Raw genomic sequence first — 20,064 nt, forward strand, 5'->3', positions numbered from 1 at the left:
CAACAAATGGAAGGAACAGGACATTTCAGAAGAATATACATGCACTTTGTTTGGTTGATGAATAGGTTCCCAAAGACAAACTATGGGGTAATCTAATTTATTTAGTTCCTATGCAAAAGCAGTGAGCTGTGAAGACAGAGATGAATAAAATTCCACTACTCACTATATAAGGTAGAGGCAGAAATAAATACACAACTCCAAGACATAAGTTTTTAGTTATTCCTTTGTTGTTATTTTATGTGTTACCACTAGTAATGGATCCTTTTGGAGATTGGAGTCCTTTGAAGTTTGGAGGAAACGTAAAGGACTTAGGAATTGGTTTCAATTGCAGTATTGCATGAGACTTTATTGCTGTCTTGAAATACAAGATGACATAATGATAATTCATGTATATAGTCCACCTAATTCTTAAAGATATACCTTCTGGATGTGATTCACATGAAAAATGTCCTTTCCCACTACATTTCACATTCATTTTCCAGTTTTGTTCCTTACGTCATTGCACCAAGGTAACGTCCACCACACAAATTTGTGGCATATGCTCTCTTAATCACCCTCTTATCTCCCGTTCTAGGGCTGGGGCAGGGAATACACACGAGCCCAGAGCACCTTGCAATGCCAGAAAGCCAGGAAGTGTTTTAAAACTGAGAAGGCTGGGGCATGTTAATGGGACACAGGAGTTAGGTTGAAAGAATTCTGAATGACCAAAGTTGGGATGATTTGACTAATAAAATAAATAACATAGCATTGGATTGTAATACAATGTAGAAATAAAATCTAGGAGTCCATACTGATCTGAAAAATTAAATAAATACATTGGCAAGAAAAGACAGATTTTCTGTGCAGAAGAATTCCAAGTAACTTTATGTAGACACTCCCTCCTCAAGGAGGGGGAGCTTCACCTCTCCCTTCAATATGGGCTGTGCTTAGTCACTTACCTCCTGCAAGTAGAGTATGGAAAGGAGCAAAAAGGTAATTTTACAGTGGAGAAGCCTGATAAAACCATGCTTCAGATTCTATGGGGAAATCTGTTGATAGTATGAGCATGTGAAATGACGTCATGAGAACAGCACTTCACCTGTGTGACCATCCTCCCTAAAAGCCACAGCCTCAGGCTAACAATGAGGAAATCACCAGAAAAAAACCAAACTGAGTGGCATTCTGCAAAATATCTGACCAATACTCCTCAAACATGTCGAATTTGTCAAAAACAAGAAACTTCTGAGAAATTGTCACAACCAGAGGAGGCTGAGGAGGCATGACAACTAAAGGTAATGTGATATCCCGATGGGCTCCTGGAACAGGAAGAGGACATTAAGGAAAAACTACTGAAGTTCGAATAAGTGTAGGGCTTAGTTAATGCTAATGCACTTAGCTGTGACAAATGCAACGTGACATATAAGATGTTAGCAGCAAGGGGAAACTGGCTAAGGAGTATACACAAGCTCTCTGTACTATCTTTGTAATTTTTCTATAAATCTAAAACTGTTCTTTAAAAAAAAAGTTTACTTAGATTTTAAAAGCTAAACACAAAACCAATTTGGTCATATTCTCTTTTTTCCTTTTATCTAAGAGCCTCTCATGTTATTTCTTCCTTGAATGTTTGATAGAATCAACTGAGATTCAACTTCTTATAGGAATTTTTTTTAATTATAGGCTGTTTCTTTAAAAGCTAAAAGGAGGGGCACCTGGGTGGCGCAGTCGGTTAAGCGTCCGACTTCAGCCAGGTCACGATCTCAAGGTCCGGGAGTTCGAGCCCCGCGTCAGGCTCTGGGCTGATGGCTCGGAGCCTGGGGCCTGTTTCCGATTCTGTGTCTCCCTCTCTCTCTGCCCCTCCCCCGTTCATGCTCTGTCTCTCTCTGTCCCAAAAATAAATAAAAAACGTTGAAAAAAAAATTAAAAAAAAAAAAAGCTAAAAGGACAATTGTAATGTTTTTAGTCGACTCATATTTTTGTTTTTATTGTTTCTCCCATTTTGCTATGATTTTTAAGTGTATCAGCCTAAAATAATTTGTAATATCTTCCTTTTCTTTTTAATGCTTATTAAGATATGTAGTGATGTCTCCTTTTTAATTTCTGACACTGTTTATTGTTTTTTCTTGGTAAGTCTCACTATTTGCTTATCAATTTGATTGGTCTTTACAAAAACTAAATTTTATTTGTTAATTTTTGATCCAGCTTCCATTTCTTTAGTACTTTTATTAATGTTTTTATTTCCACTTGTTTTTCAACCAACTTCCAGTGCCATAAAATTCACTGTTTTCGGTGTATTTCTACTTTCTTGGTTTTAATATGCTTTTCTTTTTCTAACTCTGTTAGGTGATGTTTATCTCTCTTATTTACAGCCTTTCTTTGTTTCAGATATGAGCATTTTAAAGCTACAAATTTCCTTCTATACACAGCTTTAGAAGTGTCCCACAAATTTTTGGCATATAGTACATTCATTCTTAACGTTATGAACCTTCTCACTTTTCTTAGATGAGTGCACAAATAGAACCTTGATTATATGAAGACAATGAGGACACATGGCGACCATGCAATTTTCTCCATTAATTATTATTACGTGTATAGTAACATTACTTTGATGATATATAAACCAAAGTCAAACAACACAACTTGAAAACAAACAAAGAAATCATACACAGAAATGTTTACACACTTGTCCCTCCTACAGTTTGTTCTCAATATGATCCTCTGTCTTGCCAGGAGATTTTGTATGGCTTAAAAACTCACATTTGCTTCTCATTTATATCCACCTTTTTTATGACTCTTCTAGTCCTGGCTTTCCTAGATGAGTAAATTGTTTAAAAAATATTTTAGGGGCGGCTGGGTGGCTCAGTCGGTTGAGCGTCCGACTTCGGCTCAGGTCATGATCTCGCAGTCTGTGAGCTCGAGCCCCGCGTGGGGCTCTGGGCTGATGGCTCAGAGCCTGGAGCCTGCTTTAGATTCTGTGTCTCCCTCTCTCTCTCTCTCTGCCCCTTCCCCACTCATGCTCTCTCTCTCTGTCAAAAATAAATAAAACATTAAAAAAAATTTTTTTTTAATTTTAGTTATCACCATCATTTACTAATTTATCTTTAAATGTCACCAAAAGTGACATTATGTCACTTTTGATTCCAGAAGTGAAATTTCACCTTCAAGAAATATGTACATATGACATAGCAGGGAAAAATAGGATGAATTTTTTTAACTGAATTCATTCAAATTACTTAAAATCTCATTGCATCATTCCAATTTTTCTCATTTTATTACAGACTGGCTCAAACTATATTACGAACTACATTGGGACCAATCAATCCACCTAAGAATTCAATTCGCTAGGAGCGCCTGGGTGGCTCAGTCAGTTGGGTGTCTGACTTAGCTCAGCTCATGATCTCATGACTCGTGAGTCTGAGTCACATCAGGCTCTGTGCTGACAACTCAGAGCCCGCTTCGGATCCTCTGTTCCCTTTTCTCTCTGCCCTTCCCCCATTCATGTGCTCGCTCTCAAAAATTAATAAACAAACAGCCAAACAAAAATAATTCAATTATTTAGTTCTTAAATTCTTAGAATTAAAATTTATATAATTACTGATACTCGGGGGGCAGTAGTCTTCTGGGATGTATCCATTCTATCATGTTTTATCTTCTACAATCAATCTCTGAATCTAAATGTCTTTTCAGTTATTTTTTGGTCCATAGTTAGTTGTAGAAGGTATCTGCTTAGTGTCTCCTCTATCTTAATAAAGAATGTGTTTTGCATTCCTAATGGTTAGTGGTTTTGTTGTTTTTTATCTACTTGTGACACGTGGACTCATGGTCTTTTCTTGACCTCTGATAAATAGTGATCCCCAATGCCCCATTTAAAGACCATAATGTCAACATATACTCAACACTTTTGGAAATTTCTATTCATATTCATATTGCTATGATGTCAATACTCCCCTAATTATTTGATATCCAAAATACATAAGGAAATCATACAACTCAAAAGCAGAAACTCAAACAACCCAATTTCAAAGTGTGCAAAATACCTGGATGCACGTTTTTTCCAAAGAAGACATACAAATGGCCAACATGCACAAGAAAAAGTGCTAAACATCACGAGTCATCAGGGAAATACAAAACAAAACCATAATGAAGTATCATTTCACACCTTTTAGAACAGCCATCATCAGAAAGATAAGAGATATCAAGGGCTGGTAAGGATATGGAGAAAAGGAAACCCTAGTGTGACAGCTGGTGGAGAGGCAAATTGGCATAGCCACTGCGGAAAACAGTGTGGAAGGGTTTCTGGAAGGTTCCTCAAAACCTTCTGGAAGGTTCCTCAAAAAACTAAAAATAGGGACAGATGGTAGCTACACTTGTGGTGAACATGGTATAATGTATAAACTTGTCAAATCATTCAGTGGTACACCTGAAAGTAATGTAACATCGTGTGTCAACTATACTCAAAAACAAAAAACCAAAAAAACAAAAAAACCTAGTTGAATAAACCTACCTAAAAAAATAATAATATAAAGTTGAAATTGAAAAGAAAAAGAACTACCATGTGATCTAGCAATCTTACTTCTGGTTATATATCCAACGGAAATTTTAAAACTATTTTTTTTTAAGTAGGCTCCACTCCCAGTGCAGAGCCCAATGTGGGGCTTGAACTCATGACCCTGAGATTAAGACCTGAGCTGAAATCATCATTTAACCGACTGAGCCACCCAAGTGCCTCTAAAACTATTTTAAAGAGATGTCTGCACTCCCATGTTCATTGCAATATTATTTACAGTGGCCAAGACGTGGAAACAACCTAAATATTTGTCAATGGATAAATGAATAAAGAAAATGCGACATAGATACACACACACACACACACACACACACACACACACACAGGAATACTATTCAGCTTTAAAAAATAAGGAAATCCTGCCATTTGCAACACAGATAGGCCTCAAGGGCTTTATGCCAAGTGAAATAATTCAGACAGAAAAAGACAAATACCAAGTGATCTCATTTATACGTAAAACCTGAAAAAGTCAAACTCACAGGAACAGAGAGTAGAATTGTAGTTGCAAGAGCTGGGGTGGAAGAAATGGGAAGACGTTGGTCAAAGGGTACAAAGTTTCAGTGATAAGATGACTAAGCTCTGGAGATGTAATGTACAGCATGGTGACTACAGTTAATAATACTATGTTGCATACTTGAACATTGCTAAGCCAGTAGATCATGAATGTTCTCACCACACAAAAACAGAATAATTATTATGTGAGGTGATAACTAACCTTATTGTGGTAGTCACTTTGTAATATATATACATGTTTCAGATCACCACATTGTACACCTCAAACTTATACAATGTCACCTGTCAATTCTATCTCAGTAATGCCGGGCGGTGGGGGGGGGGGGGGGGGGAGGGAGGGGAAATTGGGCAGTAGGAGGTCTGAAGAGCATCTCAAAGAATCCGTCAGGTACCCCATGAACAAGCTAGGATTTGAACACCTGCCACACAAAACACATCAGTTACCTCACAGAGCACAAGCATGTTGCAGTGTTGGCCCAGTCGCATAAAGAGGGATTTACTCTTTCCCTCTCTCCTCCCCAGAGACAGTAACCCATGGAAGATGGAGTAGAAAAGGGTAGGGGGGAGTCCTTGGCATAGCTGACACCGAGAGTGGATCACTTTTTATTGCCATGCAATAAAATACAACACACAACAAAATCTGCCTGTAATAATCATGTCAAAATCAGCAATAATTTTCATTAATTTATTTTCTTTTATGTTGAGGGAGAGTGAGCAAGCGCATGAGTGCACAAGTGGGAGAGGGGCAGAGGGGGAGGGAGAGAGAATCTTAAGCAGACTTCGAGCCCAGCACAGAGCATGATGCCAGGCTCAATCTCATGACTGTGAGATCATGACTGAGCCAAAGTCAAGAGTTGGACACTTAACCGACTAAGCCACCCAGGCATCTCTATTTTTTTTATTTTAAAATAAGACCTTGGGGCACGTGGGTGGCTCAGTAGGTTAAGCATCTGACTTCAGCTCAGGTCATGATCTCATGGTTCATGGGTTCGAGCCCCATGTCAGGCTCTGTGCTGACAGCTCAGAGCCTGGAGCCTGCTTCAGATTCTGTGTCTCCCTCTCTCTCTCTGCCCTTCCCCCCCTTTCAAAAATAAAAACATTAAAAACATTTTTTAAATAAATAACTAAAATAAAACCTAAAAGAAGAATAAATTTCAATCTTAAATATACAATTCAAATCCATAAAAATATTTCATATATGAATTAAAATTGGTACTAACCATACAAAAATATTACAACTTGCATTCTCTTTCACTGTTTGGATAAACACAAAAGTGATCACACAGAATGACAGAACTGAAGTAACTAACACTAGTGCTCTTTCTTTGTATCTTTACAATCACTCCAGGATCACTGTTAAGTTCAAATCCACTATTTACACACGGAAATAGATAGTACTTGAGCGTTTGGAAACATCAACGGGACCTGAAGCAAGCGGAATCATTATGAACTGATTCCTAAAACAAATGCGTGTATCAGAATCCGCGTATACCAATGCAGACTGTAAAACCTGGAGTTCTCCAAGCTCTAGAATTCTCCCTGTAGAATATGTTTATTAAATCATAAATAATTTTCGGGGTGCCTGGGTGGCTCAGTCGGTTGAGCGGCCAACTTCGGCTCAGGTCACGATCTCGCGGTCCGTGAATGCGAGCCCCGCGTCGGGCTCTGTGCTGACAGCTCAGAGCCTGGAGCCTGCTTCAGATTCTGTGTCTCCCTCTCTCTGACCCTCCCCCGTTCATGCTCTGTCTCTCTCTGTCTCAAAAATAAATAAACATTAAAAAAAAAATTTTTTTAAATAATTTTAAAATGTGCCAATTTGGTGCTTACATATCACTGCGAAAACATATACATTATTTAGAGAACAGTCTTGAAGATGGACATTACCAGACATCAAGATTTACTATAGAGCTACAGTAATCAAGATGGTGTGGCATTGTTGAAAAAGACAAGCAGATCACTAGAACAGAATAGAGAGCCCAGAAATAGACCGACATACTTATAGTCAACTGATCTTTGCCAAAGGAGGGAAAGCAATTCAATGGAGAAAAGATAGTTTCTTCAACACATGGTGCTTAAACAACTAGACATCCACATGCAAAGAAAGAAAAGTGAAAAAACGGCTCGTGGGCAGACTGCAGGACAAAGGATGATGTTGGAGATGTGGGCGAAGGAGACCAACGGACTAATAGGGCAGGGGCTAGTAGACCATTTTCATCTTTAACTGAAGAGGAATAGGAAGCGAAGCCACTAAGAATTTTAAGCAGGAAAAGAAAATAATAAAGTTACCAATGGAAAGATAAAAAAAAATTTTTTTTAAGCAGGGTATGATGTGATCAAGTCTGCACTTTCTAAATTGCTCTGTATTGAGTGAATAAAATGCATTGAAACTGGGAGAAAATAGGGAGAGAACAGATACAACGTACCACAATGGGCTAGGAGACAGCTGGCTTGGACCAAAGTCAAGATAGTGAAGATGGAACAGAGTGGGTAGATTTGAGAGGTATTTAGTAGCTATGATTTATAGTAGTTGATTATTCATTGGAGGTGGTGGGAGTGAGGATGACTCCCTGGTTTCAGCCCACAGTGACATGAGAAACTGGGTGGTGGTGATGTCATTCCCTGAAGGATAGTATATGTCCTTGTGTTGTGTCATTATCGCAACATCAGCTGCTGATGTAAGTCCCTTAAATGAACTCTGGAAGCCATGGATTGAGCCAGTAGTACAGTTTTAACAGTTATGGCAGAGTTGACAAATGAAGCTCAGTGAGATCCTGACAATACACCAAACTGACAGCAGCATCTGACATTGGATGTGCGTAGTAAGTCTGTTGAAATAATAAATAAATCTTTAGTTTTAGCTACTATAGAGGGTGCTGATTCTGCTTCCTTCCATACAGTCGCCCAAGTCACCTACCGTCCACTGACCTTGCTACAATTTCATGCCCCAATTCACTCTCTGCCTCACCTAGCCCACTCTTAGAGGGAAAGGTGACTGTGTCTTCTGTGCCTGGGAATGTGGTGTGATCACATTGAGGTGGCTCTGAAGCTGAGACATTGCCCTGAGAAATATCGAATTTTTTCCTTGAACTGTAACCCAAGAGTGATGTCTCTCGTTTCCTCAAAAATGAAGCACTGTAGGTTGTAGTGCAGTGTCTCCTCACAACACGCCTGTTCCCTTTCTAGTGGGATCTCTAAGGCTAGGCCAATTACTCTGATTCTGTCCCTGAAAATCTACTCTAGCTCCAGTCACATTAAAGGAAGAATTCTTTATTCTTGCTCCTGAATTCTTATTTCAAAACTAGTGTCATGGACAACTGTCAGGGTATTGGCTTCTAAACACTTCTTCAACACAATTCTTATTTTGGTTGTAGGAATGAGTCTGTACAACCCAAAGTTGTTAAAAACAAACAAACAAAAAAACCAAAGTTGCTCCTAGGGTGCAGACATGTGACCTAGACTATTATCAATAATGGTGCTATGAACACAAGTCTTTATGTGGAAGTATGTTTTCATTTCTCTGCATATATAACTAGAAGGGCAATTGTCAGATCGTTTAAATCTATGTTTAACATTTGAAGAACCACCAGATTGTTTTTCCAATATGGCTGCACCATTTTATATCCCCACCAGCAGGGTATGAGGGTTCCAAGTCCTCTACATCCACACTGAGACTTGTAGGGGCACCTGGGTGGTTCAGTTGGTTAAGCATCCAACTTTGGCTCAGGTCATGATCTCACGGTTCATGAGTTCGAGCCCCACATCAGGCTCTGTGCTGACAGCTCAGAGGCTGGAGCCTGCTTCCGATTCTGTGTCTCCTTCCCTCTCTGCCCCTCCCCCACTCACACTCTGTCTATCTCTCAAAAGTAAACGAACTTTAAAAACATTAAAAAAAAACTTGTTATTATCTGCCTTTCTGATTATGGCAATCCCAGTGAGAGTGAAATGGCATGTCATTATGATTTTGACTTGCATTTACCTGATGGCTAGTGATGTTGCGTATTTTTTTTCATGCATTTACTGGTCATTTGTGTATCTTCTTTGGAGAAATGTCTATCAGATCTTTTGTCCATTTTTTTCTTTTTATATTGTATATATATTTTATTAGTTTGTACTAACACATTCTCATTGCTTATAAAAGCAATTTAGTGGAAGAATCTTTCTTTTGATACTTAAATCATCTAAAATAACACAAACAGAGGGGCGCCTGGGTGGCTCAGTCGGTTGAGCGTCCAACTTCAGCTCAGGTCATGATCTCACAGCTCGTGGGTTTTAGCCCCGCGTCGGGCTCTGTGCTGACAGCTCAGAGCCCGGAGCCTGCTTCGGATACTGTGTCTTCCTCTCTCTGCCCCAACCCACTCGCATTCTGTCTCTGTCTCTCTCAAAAATAAATAAACATTTAAAAAAATGTTTTAAATAACACAAACAGAATGATAGATTTTTTTTTTTAAATCGTCATTTGGATAACAAAAAAGACACATTAAACAACAAAAAAGTTTTCCTTTCTGACAGGTGACATTGAAGGGGACGTAATTCAGTTTTCTTCTTCTTTTTTTTAATGTTTATTTATCTTTTTGAGAGGGAGAGAGAGAATGAGCAGGGGAGGGGGCAGAGAGAGAAGGGGACAGAGGATCCGAAGTAGGTTCTGCGCTGACAGCCTGAGGTGGGGCTTGTACCCACAAACAGTGAGATCATGACCTGAGCCAAAGTCAGAGGCTTAACCAACTGAGCCACGCCAGTGCCCCTCAGTTTTCTTTCTAAAAGCCTCCAAAGACAAAAGCAGCTTAAAATCTCTAATTAAAATGACTTAAAAACTTGTTTCCTGTACTTGCTGGTCGCCAGCGACCATTGTTTTGTTTTCTGTTGTTTCCATGCAGGTTCTTGTTTCTGCTCTTGCTCTTTTTCCTCGGCCAGCTGTGCCATTTTTATCACGTTCATAATCACTATCACGTGTCGTTTTCTCGCCCCAAAACTGAACTTTTCTTTGCCCATTCCAGACAGCTTTATTTCCCTTTCTTTGTCCTTTAAAGCTGAGACCTTTAGACTTCCACTCATTTAGGGATTCTTATTGATTCATGACTTTTCTCTCTCTCTTTTTTTTAGTGTTTATTTATTCTTGAGAGAGACAGAGCATGAGTGCGGGAGGGGCAGGGAGAGAGGGAGACACAGAATCCGAAGCAGGCTCCAGGCTCCGAGCTGTCAGCACAGAGCCCGACACGGGGCTCGAACTCACAAACCGTGAGATCATGACCTGAGCCGAAGTCAGATGCTCAATTGACTGAGCCACCCAGGCATCCCAGATTTATGACTTTTTTCAACGCTTCTGGTTCCATGTCATTCTTTTAGTACTTCCCAGGTCACTTCTCTGTTCCTTTATTATAAGTTACCATCATTTGCATCGTTGGCTTTATCCAATGTCTCCTTAGCTCCTTCATTAAATAGAATTATTCCTTCTTTTGCTTCTCTGACAAAGTCTATCCATTTTATTTCACCATGATTTAAGAAAAAGATATGCAAGGGGCGCCTGGGTGGCTCAGTCGGTTGAACATCCGACTTCAGCTCAGGTCATGATCTCACGGTCCATGGGTTCAAGCCCCACGTCAGGCTCTGTGCTGACAGCTCAGAGCCTGGAGCCTGCTTTGGATTCTGTGTCTCCCTCTCTCTCTCTACCTCTCCCCCACTCATGCTCTGTCTCTCTCTCTCCTTCAAAAATAAATAAAACATTAAAAAAATTTTTTTTAAATATGCAAATCTTCTCTATGGTCTGTTCATCTAAGCTGCCCCAAAATTTCATCAAGCATCCAATCTTTTCTGCAAGAGATTTCATTTCAGCACTTTCTGCTAACTTTTTCTTCTTTCTCGTTTGGGATATAATTTAGCCTCTTCATTTTGCCTTCTTTCTTCTTCTTTTTCCTTTTCTTTCTCCTCCTCCTCCTCAACATCCTTCTCTTTCTCCCTACCCTCCTCCTTCACTCCCTCTGCCTTCTTCTCTTTCTTCTCTTCTTCTTCTCTTCTTCTTCTGCTTCTGCTTCTCCTTCCAAAGTAGTCTTCCTTGAAAAGCATTATTAGGTCCCTGTCTTTGTTCTTCTGTCCAGGAGTCTCAACAAACTTCTTAGATTCAATAGTATCAAACACAGCATATATTGATCTCTTAAATACTTGATGCAATGTTCTTTTCATCTGAATATTTAGTATTTGGCCTCTATCTCTGATCACCCTTGTATATCATCAAGAGTTGCATCAGTTGGGAAGTTTTTAATATAAACAGATCTTTTTTGGTATCGTTTTTATGCTCATCAGTCACTTCAAGATGAGGTTTGCTTGGAGATCTTCTGATTTTAGTTTTAGCTTCACTTATTTCCATGAGTCCTGCCCTTGGTTTGCTCAATGCTTCTATAGTGGTTAGATGGTTAGATGAATTTTATCATTATCTTTAAAGGTAACCAACCCTTATTCAGTTTGATCCATGCCTTTAAGATTTTATCACGTGGCAAACTGAAGTCACCAAAATCTTACTCAATTTGATGACAGATTTTGGCCTCCAGAGCAGCCTTCCCCCTCACCCCCCATTATCACCATTTCACCCATTCTGGCTGTCTTTAAGGTCCCGTTCCACAGACCTGAGGTCACTAACAGTGACAACAGACGGCTATGTATCCACTTCCCAGCACTACCAGTTGCCCTAATGCACATAAAGATGGGGGCCATTTTCTGTATGCTTTTTAATCGGGTTGTCTTTTTTTTATTGAGATGCAATAGGTCGTTATATATTCTAGATACAAGTCCCTTATCAGATACATGATTTGCAAAAATTTTCTCCCATTCTGTGGATTACCTTTACATTTTCACCATGACATCCTTTGAAGCCCCAAGGTTTCTAATTTGGGTAATGCCCAATATTCACTGTACATTAGCTTTTTAAAATAAAGATTGGCTTTGTGCGAACTTTGGGGGATATTCTGTGTGTCTGTGTAAGTCATTAATTGCATATTACTTATGCTTTTGGGGGGCACCTGGATGGCTCAGCCAGTTAAGCGTCTGACTCAGTTTAGCTCGGGTCATGATCTCACAGTTCATGGGTTTGAGCCCCACATCAGGCTTTGCACTGATAGCATTCGAAGCCTGCTTGGAATTCTCTCTCTCCTCTCTGCCCCTTCCCCCACTTGCATGTGCATTTTCTCTCTCTCTCTCTCTCTCTCTCTCTCTCTCTCTCTCTCTCAAAATAAAGAAATAAACTTAAAAAAAATAAATAGGGGCGACTGGGTGGCTCAGTCGGTCAAGTGTCCGACTTTGGCTCAGGTCACAATCTCACGGTTCGTGGGTTCGAGCCCTGCGTCCGGCTCTGTGCTGACAGCTCAGCCTGGAGTCTGCTTTGGACTCTGTGTCTCCCTCTCTCTCTGCTCCTCCCCCACTCATGCTCTCTGTCTCTGTCTGTGTCTCTGTCTCTGTCTCTCTCTCAAAACTAAACATTAAAAAATGTTTTTAATAAAAAAAATAAATAAAATGTGGTTTTTCTAGGAGGGAGGGAGCTTTCCCAGCATGGCAATGCTTATACCACTAACCTTAACTAAAGAATACAGATACATTACTAAATTTACATTTTACTACTTCAAACTGGTTAACTATACTTTAACTATACATCGTAATTCATTTTTATTTGTAGAAGTTACAGGTAATTGCCTTCCAACCCTTACCAGGTTGAAAGATAGCAACAACAAAAAACAAAAAACAAAAAAAAATAGTGCTACAAGACAGCTGTACTATCATTTCTGTGCTTCCATTTTGACATAAGGTAGCAATTTCAGATGTACGTAACTCTTACATGACCTGATTCTTGGACTCAGGAAATATTACTTAATGGCATCTGGGCTTTTCACATTTATCTAACCTGCACTATTTGGGAGGGATTATTTAATAATGTCCGAATTATTATTCCATACAATCATTTTCCACTCGTTTGATCGTGTTTTCTTTTTTTTTTCTTGTTTATGTTTATTTAGTTTGAGAGAGGGAGAGAGAGAATGAGTGGGGCAAGGGCAGAGAGAGAGGGAAAGAGAGAATCCCAAGCAGGCTCCATGCTGTCAGTGCAGAGCCTGACCTGGGGTTCAATCCCACCACCATGAGATCATGATCTGAGCCAAAATCAAGAGTCAAACACTTCACCAACTGAGCCACCCAGGTGCTCTGATCATGTTTTCTAATATTTATTGGCTATTTTTAGAAAGCTTGAAAAGTATCACACTGGGTCAATGAATATCTACATATTCCCAAGGCCACTGAGTAATCGAAGCTAAATTAGAACTACAAACACAAAATATCATCATAAAGTTGCTTTGAACATGGCGTCTCTTAAGTACTTGGTTATCTCTAAAACTAGTTGTTGGGCACAGAGCCCGACACGGGGCTCGAACTCACGGACCACAAGATCATGACCTGAGCTGAAGTTGGATGCTTACCAACTGAGCCACCCAGGCGCCCCACCCTAGTCTTTACTAATTAAGTATTACTAATGAGCAAACCTTCTATTTGTACCTCTGTGCCTGAAAACTTGCCCTATACACAATTTTCATGTCTTAGATATGAGGTCATAGGAACATACGCCCACTCAAGCCCACCTATCATAAGAAATGTTAGTAATTACATGAGGCCTAAAGGTCTAGAACCAGTAACTAGAAATCTCTCTCCCTCTTTCTCTCTCTCCCTCCCTCCCGCCTTCCCTCCCTCACTTTCTCTTTCTATCTTTTCCTATTCATCAGTGCACCAGGACCCAATTTGGATATCCAAAAGAGTTCAGTCTCTACATATACATCTGTCATCCACCCTGGTCCAATTACTCGTAGTCAACATAATAAGGTTCTCTGGCCCTCTACTCTCTTGCCAGGGCATATTGAAATAGATTCCCTGAGAAAGGCTATGAGCAAACTTTCTAAGAAGGTATGAATGTGGATGGGAAATGATTACTATCTCTGGCACCTTTCATGATCATTGTCCAAGACCCCCCCCCCCCCAAAGAGATTAGTGGTCCAAATGCTGAGACTTCTTAGAAAAATGTATCTGGAACATTCTGGAAATTTCACAATATTCTATAAATAAGACTTCGGAGAGTGTTCTAAGATACAAAAGAAATAAGGCACTAATAATATTGCCTGTGCCACAGGATACATAATAAAAGTATCGGATTTCAACTTAACTTTGTATATAAAAATAAGGACCAAAAAACATGTATCTAACAATACTGACCACAACCATTCTTCTATGAGTGTAAAGGGGATACAAAAAGTATCATAGGGGGAAAGTCCAAGCAAAGATTAGGTCCACCACTCAAAGCGGAGTTTGAGGCTTGATTTATCTGTTCAGTTCATTACGCCTCGCTCCTGACCAGGCAACACTTCACTGGTTGATCTGAAACTAAGCCAAAACAGATTCGTGTATCTAATTTATCAATGGACTCATACAGAATAGAGGACACACATAGATTAAAGACAATGGACAAGATCCCTCTTCATACCATGGTGACAAAATGGACCCTCCCTAAAAATGCCTCTGGTGATCCACAGTGACGGAATACTGAAAAAGAGGGACTTATGAAGTATTGAGATAAAGAACGGGCTTTCTTATCTGGGCCCCTTGAAAAACCCCTCTGAGAGTTAGACTGAAACAGTCATACATTAGTTCCTATGGCGAAATCATCAACAAAATAATTTCTAAATTTCTACAATTTAGTCTGGTCCTGGTTTCCTGTACATGTCTCCAGAATTCTCAAAATCCACAACGACTAAAAGTAAGATCTTCGTAGATCCTTAAAATGTTAACATATCCACCTAAACATGTGTCTCTCTGTTGTCCCAGTGAGACAAGCTGGGTGCTGCGCATGGAGGGATAAGGCCCATTGATTTCTTTATCTCAGATGAGCAAATGTCAGCTCCACAAAAGTTATTTCTGGCCAATACTTTAACCAAGGAACATTAATGGATGTCACCACAAAATATTCTGTTCTGTTCATCTGGAGGGCATCATCACTTACTGAAAGTCTGCCTCGCTCATGAGAAGCTTCTTAAATATGTCTCTCTCGTGTATGAGGCTTTAAATTCCACACAGTTATTTATTTATTTATTTGCAGTTTTTATTGAGGTGGAATTGACTTACAAATTGTAAGATATTTGGGGCGCCTGGGTGGCTCAGTCAGTTAAGCGGCCGACTTCGGCTCGGGTCATGATCTCGCAGTCCGTGAGTTCGAGCCCCGCGTCAGGCTCTGTGCTGACACCTCAGAGCCTGGAGCCTGTTTCAGATCCTGTGTCTCCCTCTCTCTCTGACCCTCCCCCGTTCATGCTCTGTCTCTCTCTGTCTCAAAGATAAATAAACGTTAAAAAATTTTTTTTAAATTGTTAAGATATTTAAAGTGTGCATCCTGGTGCTTTGATATATGTGTATGGCATGAAAGGACTCTCTCCCCATCTACTTAATTAACACACCCATTACCTCTTCATCTTGACCTAGTGGTTTTGGGGGTTTGGGTTTTGGTTTTTCGTTTTGTTGTGAGTGTATGTGAGAAAAAGAGAGAGAACACTTAAGTCCTACCGTCCTAGCCCATTTCAATTATAGGACATAGTGTGCTCAACTATGGTCACTGAATTTCACATCAGACCTGCAGACCTCATTCACCTTGAAACTGAGAGCTTGTAAATTTCACTGTTCACAAACTATTGAATATGTAACGGTTTTAAAGATTCTAAGAGTAAAAGAGCCTTAAAATTGCGTCAACTGAATGTTCAAATTGCTACTAAAAAAGGAAATGGACCATACACATTAAATGAGCTTCAAATGGCGTACAGGTGTCCCCCACTTTTTGAAAGTTCCCAGTTACGTGACTTCACTTCTACAAAACACCTGCATTAGTACCTGTTTTCACTAACTGCAAGAGATCTGAAGAAGATATTGCCTGCTGCATTTAAAAGGCAAAAGCAAAAATAGCACCCGATGTTGGTTTTGCAGCAAACCATTACAGAGGCTGTGGGCACCGTGAGCAGCGAGAGTGGACCCCCCCGCAACACCCCCCCCCCCCCCCCCCGCCAAGCTCCTTTCCAAGGACCTACATTCAGCATCTCAGCATGAAACCATCATAGCTTTGAACTGTGTCTGGGCGCATCAGTGCTTTATCTTGATTTATTCTGTGCATCCATTAGCAAGATGTGTCCAAAGGTATCTGAAAAGCCTAAGAGTGGTTATTTTTTGGGTCCAGCACACTCAAATACTTTCCCATATAAGTTCGTGGTAATTGCTTCTTCACTTCACACCATTTTGGCCTATGAAAGGTCTCCTAGGATCAACTCTACTTTTGGATAGGAGGGGTAACTGTATTGGAACTATCACTAGCTGTTATTACTGTCCATTAGACCTGGCCAATAAATGCTATGAAAATATTCCAATATCATGCCTTCTTCTAACGAATTCTTGTTAGCCAAACCCCCTGTATTCACCACCACCCCCCTCCCCCCCCCCCACAAAGCTGGGACATTTAGATCTGCTTAGACTAAGAGTAGGGCATCTGGGTGGCTCAGTCGGTTAGGTGTCCAATTCCTGATTTCGGCTCAGGTCATGATCTCAGGGTTGTGAGGTGGAGCCCCATAGTGGGCTCCCAACTGGGCACAAAGCTTGCTTAAGATTCTGTCTCTCTCTGCCCCTCCCCCTCTTACGTGCGCAAGTACATGCTCTCTCTTTTTCTCTCTCAAAAACAAAAATACATAAATAAAAGGAGCAATATTTGAAATGCTATGAAATTGCACAGACAATGCGGAAAAGTTAGGTGGCTAACTTCCACCTCTACCAATACGTTCTTTTCATCTCTACGTCACCCATGTTACCAGGGTGATGAATGCCTGGAACATGATAACTATTCCTTTATGTTTAAAGTGTTCAAAAAAATAAGTGAATACATTAATAAATAAATCCAGAGCAAAGCAAAAAAAAAAAAAAAAAAAACCCTTTATTATGTGGAGAATCAAGGTCACAGAAGAAGTAGATACATCTCTTGCCCCAGGATGTCGGAAGAGGTGGCATTTTTGGTTTAAGAAGAGTGGAGACCAGTGGAGCCAGCCCCTGATTCATATCTGGATTGTAAGAAGTGTGGTAGTGGGTAAAATAACATAGTCCATCTTCCCATCAGACTGTACCAAAAAGGAAGGCGACTTTGGGGCTTTCTTGTGTTTTTTGTTTTCGCCTTCATTAACACAACATAATTTCCCATTTCGACATGCCACTTCATAGATTTCCCCCATCTCGCATTTCTTCCGGCAGTAGCCTGTTATATTACTAAAGCATTTCCTGGGTCGTGCCGTATCTGTGCACAGAAAACAACATTGGACGCAGATTAGTTCCGGAGGCAGAGTAGAAGGCGTGTGTGGTTCCCGTAAGTTTTGGCCTCCTGTGGTTCCAAAGTCAACCTTATGCTGGTGAGAGAAAACGAAGCGCCTCCTCCTGGAAAATCATCCCAAATTAAGGACATCAAAACCCCAGGCTCCTAGCCAATACCCAGTTATCTCTGAGAACATCAGAACTATATGACCAGAAAAGAGAGACCAACGCATGGTTATCAACTGTTGTTATGTCCCACCCCTGGACTCTGGCAAATCTGACTCTGTCTCCCATGCTCCAAAGTCAGTACTCGCTCAGCCTTACCCCGGTCCAGTGTCCCCAAAGAGTGCCAACTTGCCACCGTGGCATGACTCAAAGCCAAGTTAACCTTTAAAAGAGTATCACAGACAGGGCTTTTTAAGTTAAGAGAGACAGTGGGTTTCACACTCATTGACACGGGCAGCAGAAATCTCCCTTTGCCAACACCTCGTGGGTCTCCGCAATAAATGCTGCAGAGAACTTCCTTTATCCAGCCTCTGTGTCTTCATAACCATGCTCCTCCTGGCTCTGCTCTCTCTCTCACTCTCTCTCTCTCTCTCTCTCTCTCCTCCTTTTTGTCTCAAATAAATGTGTTGCCCAGGGAATCAAACTCAATTCCATGTGTACCCATCTCCCTAGAGATCCAAACTATTCGGAGTATTGTACTGAGGTCCTAAATTGCCTGTTTTTAATTCTTTATTTGCCCCTGTACCCATATTTGGACAAGCTCACAGAACAAAGAGGGAGAAAAGAGACATTTCCTCACATGAAATTCAATCATTATGAAACTGGGTCATCCATACTCAATCGACAGATGAGAAAACTGAAATTCAAAGGGAATAATTAGCCCGATTCATACAACTAACCAGTGATCAAGATATATTTTAACCTCACATCTACATGATTCCAAAGCTTGTACTGTTCTCATTACTGTTGTAGCATAGGCTGAAAATGAGTTTGGATGGAAAAAGGCATGGTGAGGTTCCTGTGTGAAAACTATGTTCAATTACAAAGATCATTCTAGAGGATGGGTTCATGCCTCCCTTTGGAAAGGACTTCCAAGAGTACAGCCCTGATGTCTTCTTACCACCCTGAATGCTTTCTTCTAAGACACAGACTCAGGGAGAGTGGGTACTTTTGATGACATTGGCAAGACAGCAACAATCTGAAGGCCCTGGCCCCGCTCCTACAGACAGAGTAGTATCTCCTAGGGTTTCATGGTACATTTGGACAAGTTACCTGCTGGTAGGACCTCAAAGGGCAGCATAATGAGAACCAGAAACAGCTTCATGTTTACAGACTTCCCAAGAGAAACAGGCAGCACAATTTCGTTGCCCAGCGATCTCTGTCACACACGGTCTTTCAAGAACGAAACTAGAGTTTTGGGTGCTATCAGCATTCTGAGCTCTCGTTTTAACCCATATGGACGGACAGGAAATCCAAGCCTACCCTACCTTCATTCCCATATTTGGAGTTCACAGTTACAGAATGTTCCATCGCATCACACCCACTCTTCTTTACTCAGGATGTGAGCTCCCAGAGAGCAGGAACATTGATTTCTCCACCTGGGCCATCAGCCCAATTGGTTGGTCATATGTCCTTATTTGTGTGAGTCGGTCCTAGTTTATTCCTCTTGTTCCAATGTCCCATCCAGCTGGTGCCAACTTTTACTCGCAAAAGTAACGCATTTGGAAGATTAAGTAAATCATTAGCTGATAAAGGCAGACACATACACACATCCGATAGTAATTTTTTTACTGTATGAAACTATTGTAGGAAAAATAGTATTTTTACGTATGAAACTTCCAGAAAGTCATCTAGTCTTAATGCATCTTAAGACTGCCTTAAGGTTTGCCCAGATAAATTGGTATTACTTTGGAGTCTCCAGTGAAGTCTTCTCCAGTACAGAGCAATTCTACAAATGAAGTCTTTCAAAAGAGCAAATTAAAAAACAAACAAACAAAAAAAAAGATCAGATCTCATTAGCACAGTGTTCAACTCATTGTGAACTAGCCGCCGCTAGTCTCTGCTCACCTCTCTAGGCATTTTAGAGAACCACTTATGTTTCTGCCAAATTGGTGTGGGTGCCTCAACCCAACTTGTTACTTCCACAACCTGTTTCTTTGCACATTTAAATCTCTCTTGGGACGCCTGGGTGACTCAGTCAGTTAAGCGGCCGACTTCGGCTCAGGTCATGATCTCGTGGTCCGTGAGTTCGAGCCCCGCGTCGGGCTCTGTGCTGACCGCTCGGAGCCTCGAGCCTGTTTCCGATTCTGTGTCTCCCTCCCTCTCTCTGACTCTCCCCCGTTCATGCTCTGTCTCTCTCTGTCTCAAAAAGAAATAAACATTAAAAATAAATAAATAAATAATCTCTCTTCACAAATTTATATCATGCTCTCCCATCCTGTCCATCAAGCTGGCCCTATTGAGCTCCTAATTTTCCTTCCAAACCGAGTTCAGTCATCTCCACATCTGTGAAAGTTTCCCTTGACCCAACTAAATATGCTGCAAACTCCCTTCTTTTGTCAACACTGTATCTTGTCCATATTTTTGGTGGCGGTCACAATACGTCACGTTCCAATTATTTGTTCATCTGTAATAATCTATGAGCCCCTCAAGGG

At 40.6% G+C, this 20,064-nt stretch overlaps 1 protein-coding gene and 1 pseudogene across 1 annotated transcript in view; both read right to left on the minus strand.

Moving 5' to 3' along the window:
• Positions 1-1,110: 1,110 nt before the first annotated feature.
• Positions 1,111-15,540, minus strand: LOC106985973 (lupus La protein homolog; annotated as a pseudogene).
• A 1,475-nt stretch (positions 15,541-17,015) lies between these two features.
• The window catches only part of DEFB128 (defensin beta 128), a 68,835-nt gene continuing 65,786 nt past the window's right edge, over positions 17,016-20,064 (minus strand). The window contains exon 3 of the mRNA XM_053200124.1: positions 17,016-17,390. Within this exon, the coding sequence (XP_053056099.1) occupies positions 17,155-17,390 (236 nt within the window). The 3' untranslated portion in view covers positions 17,016-17,154. The remainder of the gene's footprint in view (positions 17,391-20,064) is intronic.

This window comes from Acinonyx jubatus, chromosome A3, assembly GCF_027475565.1.
Source record: "Acinonyx jubatus isolate Ajub_Pintada_27869175 chromosome A3, VMU_Ajub_asm_v1.0, whole genome shotgun sequence".
NCBI classification, from domain to species: domain Eukaryota; kingdom Metazoa; phylum Chordata; class Mammalia; order Carnivora; family Felidae; genus Acinonyx; species Acinonyx jubatus.